The 14664-nt window shown below is 39.1% G+C and overlaps 1 protein-coding gene across 3 annotated transcripts in view; it reads right to left on the reverse strand.

Annotated features, from left to right (window-relative positions):
- The window catches only part of FAM149B1 (family with sequence similarity 149 member B1), a 51508-nt gene that overhangs the window by 12269 nt on the left and 24575 nt on the right, over positions 1-14664 (reverse strand). For all 3 annotated transcript variants that reach the window (XM_068982116.1, XM_068982117.1, XM_068982115.1), the window contains exons 6-7: positions 10596-10760; positions 7037-7224 (exon numbers count right to left, since the gene is read on the reverse strand). In XM_068982116.1, the coding sequence (XP_068838217.1) occupies positions 7037-7224; positions 10596-10760 (353 nt within the window). The remainder of the gene's footprint in view (positions 1-7036; positions 7225-10595; positions 10761-14664) is intronic.

Genomic DNA, 14664 nt, shown 5'->3' on the forward strand with positions numbered 1-14664 from the left:
GCTTTCAAGGGCAGAGTTAAGTAGTGGCAACAGATTGGATGGTTGGCAAAGGCTAAAATATTTACTGCCTGGTTCTTTATACACAAACTTTGCTGACCCCTATTTTAGGACATTTCAGTCAACCCACCAAACCAGTCAGAGATCCTCCAGCTCCATTTTAAAATTACTTTCTTCTTTTTTCCAAACTTTAAGTTTCACAATAACCTAAATTTATGGATACACAGAAAAATAAGTGGTGTTTAGCATATTTGAAATGTTGTACATGAAGTATTAGTTACTTGGGCTGCCATTAAATGCCAGAGACTGGGTGGCTTAAACGACAGAAATTAATTTTCTCACAGTTCTGGAGCCTCAGAGTCCATGATCACGGTGCTGTTGGGGTTGGTTTATAGTGTGACCTCTCTTCCTGGCTCCTAGGCACAGTTGCCTTTTCACTTTGTGTTTGTTTGCATGACCTTTGCTCTTTGCATGCATAGAAAGAATTCATTAATGTCTCTTCCTTTTCTTAAGGATACCACCCCTACAGGAATAGAGTCTCACTATTCTGACCTCATTTAACCTTAATTATCTCTCTCAAGGCCGTATCGCCAAACATAACCACATTGGGTGTTGGGGCTTTTGGATTTTAAGGGGAACACAATTCAGTCCATAACATGGATAAACCATTTGTTTATTCATCAGTTGATGGATGTTTAGGTTGCTTCCACTTTTTTTACTCTTATGAATAATGCTGCTGCCAGCATTCATGAAAGGCTTTTGTGTGGCTCTATTTCACTTCTTTAGGCTATATACCTTTGAGTAGAATTGCTGGGTCATATGGTTAACTTTTTGAGGAACTGCCAAACTGGTTCCACAGTGACTGTACCACTTTGCATTCCCACCATTAATTTACAAACATTACAATTTCACATCCTCATCAATACTTGTTACTGTCCTTTTTTAATCTTTAATATAGTCGCACTAGTAGGTATGAAGTGGTGTCTCATTGTGGTTTTGGTTATTTGCTTCCCCTAATGAATAATGATTTTGAACATCTTTTCATGTACTTATTGGCTTTTTGTATATCTTCTTTGGAGAAACTGCTCTTTGAGTTATTTGCTGATTAACTGGATTGTTTTTTCTTTTGTTTTGGGGTTGTAGTTCTTTATATATTGTGGATAATAGATTCTTGTTAGGTGTATGTTTTACATGTATTTCCTCCCATTTTGTAGGCTATCTTTTCACTTTCTTGATAATGTCCCTTGATACACCCTAAAGTATTTTATTTTGATGAAGTCCAATTTATCTGTTTTTTCTTTGGTTGTATGTGGTCTTGGTGTCAGATGACATCTAAGAATCAGCTGCCAAATCCAAGCTCATTGAGATTTACTCCAATGTTTTCTCCTAAGTTTTATGTAGCTCTTAAGTGTGTTCCTTTGGTCCATTCTGAGTTGATATTTTTTATAAAATGTGAAGTAACGGTCCAACTTCATTCTTTTCAGTTCTCCCAGCACCATTTCCCTTTTTTTCCCCATCTGAATTTTTTTTTTTGATTGACAGAGTTGATTTACAATGTTCAGTAAGTTTCAGGTGTACAACATAGTGGTTTACAATTTTAAAAGGTTATACTCCATTTATAGTTATGATAAAATACTGGCTATGTTCCCTGCCAGCATCATTTCTTAAAGAGACTCTTCTTCCCTCATAGGCTTGGCTCCCTTGTTGAAAATCAACTGACCATAGATGTGTGGGTTTATTTATGGACTTTTTATTCTATTCCATGTATCAATATATGTTCTTATGCCAGTACTGCACTGTTTTGATCACTGTAGCTTTGTATTATCTTTCAAAATCAAGAAGTGTGAGTCCTCCAAATTTGTTCTTTTTCAATATCGTTCTGGATATTCAGGATACCTTGCATTTCTGTATGAATTATCTCTGCCTTTTAAAAAAGGCAGCTGGAATTTTGAGAAAGTTGTACTCAGACTGTAGATATATTTAGGGAAATTGCCATCTTAACAATACTAAGTCTTCCAATAACAAAAGCAGAGCCTGTCTTTCCATTTCTTTGTGTGTGTGTACCCAGTCACTCAGTTAAGTCAACTCTTTGCAACCCTGTGGACTGTAGGCTGCCAAGCTCCTCTGTCCATGGAACTTTCTACCCAGGAATACTGGAGTGGGTTGCCATTTCCTACTCCAGGGGATCTTCCAGACCCAGGAATCGAACCTGCATCTCTCGCGTCTCCTGCATTGGCAGACAGATTCTTTACCACTGCACTGCCTGGGAAGCCCCTTCCGTTTCTTTCAGTTCAGTTCAGTCTCTCAGTCGTGTCCAACTCTTTGCAACCCCACGGACTGGAGCATGCCAGGCTTCCCTGTCCATCAGCAACTCCTGGAGCTTACTCAAACTCATGTCCATCGAGTTAGTGATGCCATTCAACCATCTCATCCTCTGTTGTCCCCTTCTCTTTCCGCCTTCAATCTTTCCCAGCATCAGGGTCTTTTCCAATGAGTCAGTTCTTTGCATCAGGTGGCCAAAATATTGGAGTTTCAGCTTCAGCATCAGTCCTTCCAATGAATATTCAGGACTGATTTCCTTTAGGACTGACTGGTTGGACCTCCATGCAGTCCAAAGGACTCTCAAGAGTCTTCTCCAACACCACAGCTCAGAAGTATCCATTCTTCGGCACTCAGCTTTCTTTATAGTCCAACTCTCAAATCCATACATGACTACTGGAAAAACTACAGCTTTGACTAGATGGACCTTTGTTGACAAAGTAATGTGTCTGCTTTTTAGTATGCTGTTGAGGTTGGTCATAGCTTTTCTTCCAAGGATCAAGTGTCTTTTATTTATTTATTTATTTATTTATTTTTAAATTGAGGTTTTTGTCCTTTTATTATTGAGTTGTAAGAGTTCTATATAATATTCTGGATACAAGTGGAGAGGTTGAGGTCTTAACAAGTTGTAGAAATGAATACTTAAAGTGAAAGTGAAGTCGCTCAGTCGTGTCCGACTCTTTGCGACCCCATGGACTGTAGCCTACCAAGCTCCTCTGTCCATGGAATTTTCCAGGCAATAGTACTGGAGTGGATTGCCATTTCCTTCTCCATCAAGTGTCTTTTAATTTCATGGCTGTAGTCACCATCTGCAGTGATTTTGAAGCCCAAGAAAATAGTCTCTCACTGTTTCCATTGTTTCCCTATCTATTTGCCATGAAGTGATGGGACCAGATACCTTGATCTTATTAGTTTTCTGAATGTTGAGTTTTAAGCCAGCTTTTTCACTCTTTTTTTCACTTTCATCAAGAGGCTCTTGAGTTCTTCTCTTTCTGCTGTAAGGGTGGTGTCATCTGTATCGGTTCAGTTCAGTGCAGTTGCTCAGTCATGTCCGACTCTTTGCGACCCCATAAACCACAGCATGCCAGGCCTCCCTGTCCATCACCAACTCCTGGAGTTCACCCAAACCCATGTCCATCAAGTCGGTGATGCCATCCAACCATCTCATCCTCTGTCGTCCCCTTCTCCTCCTGCCCTCAATCTTTCCCAGCATCAGGGTCTTTTCAAATGAGTCAGCTCTTCGCATCAGGTGGCCAAAGTATTGGAGTTTCAGCTTCAGTCCTACCAATGAACACCCAGGACTGATCTCCTTTATCTTTATTGATATTTCTCCTGGCAATCTTGATTCCAGCTTGTGCTTCATCCAGCCCGGCATTTCACATGATGTACTCTGCATATAAGTTAAATAAGCAGGGTGACATATTGTCACCCAAGGGTGACAGCCTTGATGTACTTTCCCAATTTGGAACCAGTCCATTGTTACATGTCCGGTTCTAACTGTTGCTTCTTGACCTGCATAAGATTTCTCAGGAGGCAAGTCAGGTTGTCTGGTATTCCCATATTTCCACAGTATGTTGTGATCCACACAGTCAGAGGCTTTGGCATAGACAATAAAGCAGAAATAGACGTTCTTCTGGAACTCTCTTGCAACTGCTTTTGGCTATTTCATCTCTGGTTCCTCTGCCTTTTCTAAATCCAGCTTGAACATCTGGAAGGTCACAGTTCACAAACTGTTGAAACCTGGCTTAGAGAATTTTGAACATTACTTTGCTAGCATATGAGATGAGTGCAATTGTGTGGTAGTTTGAGCATTCTTTGGCATTGCCTTTCTTTGGGATTGGAATGAAAACTGACCTTTTCCAGTCCTGTGGCCACTGCTGAGTTTTCCAGATTTGTTGGCATATTGAGTGCAGCACTTTCACAGAATCATCTTTTAGGATTGGAAATAGCTCAGCTGGAATTCCATCACCTCCACTAGCTTTGTTTATAGTGATGCTTCTTAAGGCCCACTTGACTTCACATTCCAGGATGTCTGGCTCTAGGTGAGTGATCATACCATCATGGTTATCTGAGTCATGAAGATCTTTTTTGTATAGCTCTTCTGTGTATTTTTGCCACCTCTTCTTAGTATCTTCTGCTTCTGTTAGGTCCATACCATTTCTGTCCTTTATTGTGCCCATCTTTTCATGAAATGTTCTCTTGTTATCTCTAATTTTCTTGAAGAGATCTCTAGTCTTTCCCATTCTCTTGTTTTCCTTTATTTCTTTGCACTGATCATTGAGGAAGGCTTTCTTTAGGCCTTACCTATTTTCTTTCAGTGTTTTGTAGTATTCTGTGTAGAAGTCCTATACTTCCTTGGTTCCGTTTATTCCTAAGTATTTTATTCTTTTTCATACTAGTGTAAATAAACTGTTTCCTTAATTTCATTTTTGACTGTTCATTGATAGAAGCTGGAAGAATTTTGAGAAGCATGATAGAGAAGTCACAAACTACCTTGAATAGACTTAGGAGAAATTTGGATTTGGAGGGTGCTGTAGGGGAAAGCTCAGAAGGAAATGAGGAACACATTAGAAACTGGAAAAAGGGAGAACATATTAGAAACTGGAAGAAAGGAGATGCTTGCTGTTTTGTGACAGAAAGTTTAGTGAAATGGCCTCTTATGGTCATGTGAACAGCTGAACTTTCACAGTGATGATTCTGGTTATATAGCTATGGAGATTTCCCAGCAAAGTGTTAAAGGGGAAGCCTGATTTTTTTTCTTGCTGCTTATGATAAGACACGAGATGAGAGAAATTGAGGGAAAAACTATTAAACATAGAGAAAACAGGACTTAATGATTTTGAGAATTCTCAATCTCTCTAGATTCAAAAGATTCCAAATAAAGGAAGGCTATCAGGCCCCCAAAATTCTACTGGCAGGACGCAACCTAATAAAATTACTTAGCTACAAACATGATACCTTTCATGTTAACAGGATGACTCACAGGGTGAAATCAAGAGCTCAGAGGGGAGAGCAGAGAGCTAAGAGGATTATTTCCAGGCCTTGAAACTTGATGAAGGAATCCCGAATATTTTCACAGGTGGATTTCAGAATTGCTAGGGATCCCTCCCCCACCCCAGCCTTTAACTGGAGTGTCTAGAATGGTTATCCTTTTCCTGGCACACAACTATATGTTGGGTTTGTTGGGGTCAAATATCAATAATCTGTCTCTAGGAACAGAATGGCTGGATTAAATAGTTAGATGTTTATGTACCTCTGTATTTAGTTTCACAGGGCTATAAAATAGAAATGAATTGTGCCCCCAATAACTTCACTTGCCCTGTATTACATCCAGGAACTTCATTCTTACCTGATTCAAAAATCTTTGGAGCTGAGGCTCCATCATTCCAAGAATGATTCTCTTGGAAACCTTTAAAGAGAGCTGAATGTACTTTGCATGTGGGAGCACATGACTCACTGGGGGCCAGTGGGAGGGCTGTAGTGGACAAATTCCAATGTGCCTCCCCAGCCCATGATTCTCATCTCTGGGTGTTCAAACCTTTGTGTAATCCCCTCCCTGGGAGTGTGGGCAGGACCTGTGACTTGCTTCAAACCAATAGATGATGGTAAAGGTGATGGGATGTCACCCCCTTGATTATGTTACATAATCTTCTGTCTTGCTAGTAGATTAGCTCTCAGTCTTTCTTACTGAGAAAGCTTTGGAGAAGCAAGCTACCATGACTACTACAGCTACAAGAAACTGGATGCTTCCAAAAACATGAGCCTCAACATGAGAACCAGCTCTGACCAACACCCTGATTGCAGCCTTGTGAGATCTTAAGTAAAGGACTAGCTGGCTGCTATTGGACTTCTGACTCACAGACCTGTGATACAATAAATGTGTATTGTTTGAAGCTGCTGAGTTTGTGTTAATGTTTTATGCAACATAGAAAACCAATGCAGACAATTGTTAGGACATTAAATATACATTTGACCATATACTCTGACAGCTCCACTCCTAGAAATCTACCCAAGAGAAAAAGGAAATATATGTCAAAATGTATGTCTTGTACCCTAGTGTTCATAAAAGCACTAATAGACCAAAAATGAAAATAGTCCAAACATCCATCAACAGATAAATGGATAAACAAGCTGTGGAACAGTGGAATACTACTCAGCAATAAAAGGAATAAATTATTGACACATGGATGGCTCTCAGAATGATTTATACTGGGAGAAAGAACATGATTAAAAAAAGAGTCAATACAACATGATTCCATTTAAGCAGATAAGTTGTCACTTCAGGATAGTGAGTTGGGCAAGGGTAGGAGGGAGGGATTACAAGGTCATGAACTTTTGCGGGTAATGGATATGTTCACTGTATTGACTATCATAGTTTCATGGCTGTATATACATAAATCAACTTATTATATACTTTAAGTTTTACTGGTTTATTGTAAATCAGTTCTTCAATAAAGTGGTCTTTAAAATGTATTTGTGACTTGCACATGTTTTTTTTCTCACAAATAATTACATTCAAAAAGAAAGCTCAATCTCTAGTCATCATAGACTAGGCCTCATTACTCATCCAGTCATTCCCAAATATTGTCCAACTATCTGTTAGTTTCTATAAGAAATACAAATATGACACTTCTGTACTATTAAGCATATAATCTAATAGACTGCTTAGGGTTTGGAAGTCTTAATTATTTTTTTACATTGTTTTCACAAAGAGCCTTACCAGAAGCAAATCCCTCCCAGTGAGTACGAGTCAGCTGCTCCATACAGCTTAGGACCTTGCTCCACACGTCATCAAACACATAAGCAAGGACATCCTCTTTCATGCAGTAAAATGGAGCAATGGGTGGATACCCTAATTTCTGTTTCTCTGTAGCTGCTTCTGATTTCTTTCCATGAAACTCCTCTTCCCTGTAACAGAAACAAGAGGGAAAGGTTTCATGGTTCTTCTTCACTGAGTGTTCACCACTGTCTTTTGTGCTGCTTAGGAATGTGATCTGTGCTTCTCCCCCATAAATCTGTCCCCCTCCCACCCTTGACATATATAGCACAGATATTAAGTTCTCTTGTGAGCTAAGGAAGTTTTCAACAGAGGAGACTGCATTTTCCTTTTTACCCCGATTCCACCCCCCTATTCTGGCAAAAAATAGAAGAAGAAAAAGAAGGGTGAGAATCACTGTACTTTTTTTTCAGCTTTAAACAGATGGCACTGTCAGTTGAGCAACAAGCAAGCTATGACTTGAACACGGAAATAATCTTTTTGTTGTAATTGGATAACATTTAGATTATATTAATGTGACACACTGAATGGTATAACTGTGATTATGCTGCATAGTTATTTGAGGCAGTGATTCATTAGGGAAATAGTCCACATAGATTATTATATTGTATACTTTTGCTAACCTAAATAAATATTTGGTAATTGATTGTAAAGGAAAAAGAGGGAAACCCAACAGCATAGGAAGCTACTCGGGCTCTTCTGGAATCTGTACCTATAATTCAGAAACTCCCAATTAGGCAAGGCTATCTCTTCCCTGGCAGTGAGTATCAATAGCACAAATAGATTTCTAGGGGAAGAAAATCTGGCTGATAGATGTGCTTATCTGTGACAGTATAAACTAAGACAAAGCAAATTGTGGAACCGACTTGGGTGGAGAGAAGTATCTTCCCGCCTTAACAGTGAAAGTTACTCCTAGGGTAACAAAGTACTCAAGAATGAAATAGTAAACTAGGCTGGAAAGAAGGATGCTAAGATTTAAGCAGGACAGCCAGACTCTCTCTGCTTCTCCTTTCCAAAGGAAGAGCTAGCTTGGCATTAAGTGGTGGAGGAGGCTGTGTGTGTGTCAGTTGCTCAAGTCGTGTCCGACTGCGACCCCATGGACTATCGCTTGCCAGGCTTCTCTGTCTCCAGGCAAGAATACTGGAGTGGGTTGCCATTTCCTTCTCCAGGGGATCTTGACCCAGGGATGAAACCCAGGTTTCCTGCATTGCAGGCAGATTCTTTACCATCTAAGCCACCAGGGAAGCTGATTAGTATTAACTGTATTTCAATTTATATTTCTTTTAAGAGGAGATAACATAGCCATATGATGAAAATTCAAATTGCTTAGAAGGAAATGTATACATGTAGTGAAAAATGAGTTTCCTATATCTCTACCCCAGTCCTCATTCCCAGAAGCAAACATACATAAGTCCAGAGAAAGTTCCATTTTACACTGTACTGCACCTTGCTCATCCAATTATCAATGTATCCTGGCCCATGATCCCTATCAATATATATAAATCTGCCTCTTTAAAAAAATAACTGCAGAATATTCCATTGGATATACCATAATATATGTAGCCAGGCAGCTGTTGATCAACTAACTTTTTGCTTTTATAATCAATACCACAATATATTTCTAGAGATATTCCTTATGTATTAGGTTACAGCCCAATAAACTAACAAAAACATAAGTAAAAAATGCATTTAATACACCTAACCTGTTGAACATTATAGCTTAACCTAGCCTCCTTAAATGTGCTCAGAAGGCAAATTAGCATACAGCTGGGCAAAATTATCTAACACAAAGCCTATTTTATAATAAAGTGTTAAATATCTCATGTAATTTATTTCATACTCTACTGAAAGTGAAAAGCAATGGTTTATGGGTATAAAGTGGCTGTAAGTGTATTGGTTGTTTACCCTCATGATAGTGTGGCTGACTGGGAGCTGCAGCTTGCTGCCACTGCGTAACATCCTGAGAGAGTGTCATACTGCATATCGCTAGTCCAAGAAAAGATAGAAATTCCAGCAGACAGTTGCTATTCAATGTGTATCAGTTCTATACCATTGTAAATCCAGAATTCATAAGTCAACTCATCTTAAGTTGGGGACTGTATGTATGTAGTTCTTTGGCTACATAGGTATCTTATTTGTAGGGTAGATTCCTATCAACAGATTGTTGAGTCAAAGGGTATGTGCATTTCAATTTAAAGAGGTGGTACAGTTCTCCAGTAGTGAAAGAATATGCCTACTTTCTCATTCAAGGAATAATCAAATTTCTTTCCCTTTTGTCTTTTGATAGTCTGTCAGGTAAAATACTCATGATGGTTTTGATTTGCATCTCTGAATGAGACTGAGTTTCATTTCATATATTTAAGATCCATTTTCTTATAATGTGAACTCTGCCATGTTCTTCGTTTTGTCCTTAATTTTTTCCTTATTGATATACATGTTAAGGAAATTAAGCCTCTGTGCATGCATTAACTGCAAATATTTTTGCCAGTTTGTCTTCTGATTTTATGAATTTTTTATCCAGAAATTTTAAGTAGTTATTTTTAAATGACTTGTAGATTTTAAGCTGTAGTTAGAAAGGCCTTCCCTATTACCAAACTATTAAAAAAAAAATCTTTCATATCTTATTTTCTTTCAAACTTACATGATTTCATTCATGACATCTCAGTATATCAGTGGTATCTCTAAAGAGAAGACTGCCTTCCTAAAAATCTTCCCTGTATTACTTGAAAATTCATTGGGTCTGAGTCATGAACATCACGTTTTGGAGTAGTTAAATCAAATTTATTTAAAGCTAAAATGAAGGGAAAAGACCTTTGAGGAAAAAGGAGGAGAAAATACAGATAATTTGACTCAGGCCAGATGAAGTGAAAGGGAAGGGGGAAATCTCTGGAAAATCAAAAGAGCATACTTATGATTCTCTTGGAACAATTAGCTAACTCATTGCCATGTATAGAAATCTGAGTTATGTCTACCTTAGCCTAGGACTGTATACATTGAACATAAAAGTAAGCATGGCTCAATAGGAAATAAGGGAAGAAAAGTCCAGAATCATGTGACACTAACTAGACCTAACCATAGCCTCATAGCCTGAAATTCTCACTTCCAGATGTGCTACTGTGACTATCATTCTGAACTTCTAAAGGCTGGGAGGAATAGTTTAAGAGGTTAATATTTCAGGGACACAGCATTGAACAGTAAGAGAGCCTGGATTTAGATGAATAAAGTTTCCATGAATTACTGGTGATAATTGACAAAGAAGAAAAATCAAATTATATGGAGAAAAAAGTAATTCATTGAAAACTGTTTAATCCCACTAAGAGGCAAATGACATGTGCAGGAAAAAACAATTTATATCAATTAAATATACGAATGCTGGACAACTGAGAAGTAATAGAACATAAATAACAAATTTAATTATAGATAATATTGGTGGCATACTTTAGAAAAATAGATACTAATACACAAAACGGGAGTGAAAAAGTTTACAAGATATAATACTCACGTGTCTGTGTGGTCAAATGCTAGGTATTCTTCTATTATTCCCTCAGAAAATATGATACAGTCTTCTTCTCTTTCCATAGAACACAAGCAAGGGGATTTGGCAATGGAGGATGCTTTAGGACCATATGAAGATGAAAAATGTAACTTCTTTCCCCTAATGCCAAATCTGGGAGAGGGGAAAGATAGTAATTATGTACAACATAAACAGTTCTCACAGGAACTCATTCATACAGGTTTCAGCTCAAAGTCCCTTCCCCTGATGACACCTTCCTGGGCTACTCTAAACTTTGATACCTATTATTTCTCAGAACAGGAATAAATACGAGCCACACACCCACTCTGCTTCGGTGTATTATGCACCTAATACTGAAGCAGTTGAATACTACTTGCTATCTTTTCAGATGCAATGGCTATGGCTATAAAATAAGCTTTCTTTTTTTTTTTTAATCTAAGAATATTTACATTCATGTTCAACTCTTTGAAGTACCTCAGGAGATTATAGGTTTATTTCAGTAACTTCACTGTTGTTGAAAATGCATGCACATTATTGTGCAAGATTTCTTGAACTTATATTGCAAAACTGAGACTGGTATCCATTAAACACTAATTGCCCCTTCCCCTTCCTCTCCTCCTTTGGGCAACTATGCTTCTATTTTCTGCTTCTATGATTAGACTACTTTAGATACTAAATATGGGTGGAATCATATTGTATTTGTCCTTTTGTGACTAGCTTATTTAACATTAAATAATACCTTCAAGGCTCATCAATCCATATTCTGGCATGTAACAGGATTTCCTTCTATAATATTCCATTGTGTGTATATAAATTTTCTTTATCCATTCATCTGTGATGACCATCTGGGTTGTTTCCACCTCTTGCCTATTGTGATTAATGCTTCAATGAATACTGGTATGCAAATATCTCTTTGAGATCCTCCTTTGAATTTTTTTTGGATATACACCTGAGTGGGATTGCTGGTTCATATAGTAATTCTATTTTTAGTGTTTTAAGAACCCTCCATACTGTTTTCCAAGAGACAACAGGAGACTTCCCTGTAGCTTAAATGGTAAAGAATGCCTGTGAGGCAGGAAACCAGGGTTCAATCACTGGGTTGGGAAGTTCCTTGGGAGGAGGGAATGGCAATCCACTCCAGTATTCTTGCCTGGAGAATTCCACGGGCAGAGAAGCCTGGCGGCCTACAAGTCTGTGGGCTCGCTAAGAGTCAGACACGACTGATCACCTAACACAGCCCATACTGTTTTCCTTAGTGGCTATACTGTTTTATACTCCATTTCTCTCAACAGTTCACAAAGGTTCCAATTTTTTGTCTACATTGTTGCCAAAAGTTGTTGCTTTCTGTTCTCTAGATAGTGGCCATCCTGATGATGGGTTGTGGTGGTTTAGTCACAAAGTTGTGTCTGACTCTTGGACCCTGTGGATTGTAGCACACCTGACTCCTCTGTCCATGAGATTTTCCAGGCAAGAATACTGGAGTGGGTTGCCATTTCCTTCTCCAGAAGATCTTCCTGACCCAGGGACCAAACCAGCATCTCCTGCATTGCAGGCAGTCTCCTTATTGCTGAGCCACCAGGGACACCCAAAGAGACTGTTACATGTTGACTAAACTTTTTCTCAGGCCACAAAACTAGACTACATTTCCCAGGACCCCCATACAGTTAAACGATGGGTTCAGTTCAGCTCAGTCACTCAGTCATGTCTGACTCTGCGATCTCATGAACTGCAGCACACCAGGCTTCCCTGTTCATCACGAACTCCCAGAGCTTCCTCAAATTTATGTCTAACAAGTTGGTGATGCCATCCAACCATCTCATCCTCTGTCATCCCCTTGTCTTCCTGCCTTCAAACTTTCCCAGCATCAGGGTCTTTTCCAACGAGTCAGCTCTTTGCATCAAGTGGCCGAAGTATCAGGGCTTCAGCTTCAGCATCAGTCCTGCCAATGAATATTAAGGACTGACTTTCTTTAGGAATGACTAGTTTGATCTCTTTGCTGTCCAAGAGGCTCTCAAGAGTCTTCTCCAACACCACAGTTCAAAAGCATGAATTCTTCGGTGCTCAGGTTTCTTTATGGTCCAACATTCACATCCATACATGACTACTGGAAAAACCATAGCTTTGACTATATGGACCTTTGTCATTAAAGTAATGTCTGTGCTTTTTAGTACGCTGTCAAGGTTTGTCATAGCTTTTCTTCCAAGGAGCAAGCTTCTTTTAATTTCATGGCTGCAGTCACTATCTGCAGTGATTTTGGAGCCCAAGAAAATAAAGTCTCTCCTTGTTTCCATTGTTTCCCCATCCAGTTGCCATGAAGTGATGGGACTGGATGCCATAATCTTAGTTTTCTGAATGTTGAGTTTTAAGGCAGATTTTCACTCTCTTCTTTCACTTTCATCAAGAGGCTCTTTAGTTCTCCTTCATGTTTTGCCATGAGGGTGGTGTCATCTGCATATCTGAGGTTATTGATATTTCTCCCACCAGTCTTGATTCCAGTTCATGCTTCATCCAGCCCAGCATTTCGCATGATGTACTCTGCAAAGAAGCTAAATAAGCAAGGTGACAATATACAGCCTTGATGTACTCCTTTCCCAATTTGGAGCCAGTCTGTTGTTCCATGTTCTGTCCTAACTCTTGCTTCTTGACCTACATACAGATTTCTCAGGAGGCAGGTAAGGTGGTCTGGTATTCCCATCTCTTTAAGAATTTCTCACAGTTTGTTGTGATCTACACAATCAAAGGCTTTAGTGTAGTCAATGAAGCAGAAGTAGATGTTTTTCTGGCATTCTCTTGCTTTTTGTATGATCCAATGAATGTTGGTAATTTCATCTCTGGTTCCTCTGCCTTTCCTAAATCCTTCTTGAACATCTGGAAGTTCTCAGTTCATGTACTGTTGAAGCCTGGCTTGAAGAATCTTGAGCATTACTCTGCTAGCGTGTAAGGTGAGTACAGTTGTGCTGTAGTTTGAACATTCTCTGGCTTTGCCTTTCTTTGGGATTGGAATGAAAACTGACCTTTTCCAGTCCTGTGGCCCAGTTTTCACCAAATTTGCTGGCATATTGAGTGCAGCATTTACACAGCATCATCTTATTTAAAAAAATAACATTTATTTATTTTGGCTGTGCTGGGTCTTCACTGCTGTGTGTGGGCTTGCTCTAGTTGCGGCTACTCTCTAGTTGCCATTTGCAGGCTTCTCATAACGGTGGCTTCTCTTGTTGTGGAGCACAGAGTCTAAGGTGCATGGTCTTCAGTAGTTGCCTCACATGGGCTCAGCAGTTGTGGCACACGGACCTAGTTGCCCTGTGGCATGTGGGATCTTCCCACATATGGGACTGAACCAGTGTCCACTGCACTGCAAGGTGGATTCCTAACCGCTGGACCACCAGGGAGGCCCTCACAGCATCATCATTTCGGACTTGAAATAGCTCAGCTGGAATGGGTATGAGGTGGTTATTTCATTGTGGTTTTGATTTGCATTCCTCTTATGATTAGTGATGTTGAGCATCTTTTCATTTACTTGTTGGCCACTGGTTTATCTTCTTTGGGAACTGTCTATTCTCTTGTCCTTTTTCTATTTTTAAATTGGGTTCTTTTTGTTGTTGTTGGATTGTAGAAGTTCCTCATGTGTTCTAGATATTAACCCTTTATCAGACATGTGACTTGGAAATATTCTCCCCCACTCCACAGGTTGCCTTTTCACGTTAATGATTTTTTCTTTGGGTGCATAGAAATTTTTGAGTTTGATGTAGTCCCATTTGTCTATTTTTGCTTTTGTATTTAGGTTTTGATGTTCTATCCAATAAATCATTGCCAAATCCAATATCCTGAAGCTTTTCCCCTGTGTTTTATTCTAGGAGTTTTAATAGTTTTAGGTCTTACATTTAGGTCTTTGAAATCATTCTGAGTTAAGCTCTGTATATGGTGTAAGATCAGAGTTCCACTTCATTCTTTTGCATTGTTTTCCCAGCACCATTTGTTGGGGGGATTGTCCTTTCCCCACTGTGTAACCTTGGCACCCTTGTTGAAAATTATCTAGTCGTATACACAAAGGTTTATT

This window comes from Capricornis sumatraensis, chromosome 10 (genome assembly GCF_032405125.1).
Source record: "Capricornis sumatraensis isolate serow.1 chromosome 10, serow.2, whole genome shotgun sequence".
Taxonomy (NCBI): Eukaryota; Metazoa; Chordata; class Mammalia; order Artiodactyla; family Bovidae; genus Capricornis; species Capricornis sumatraensis.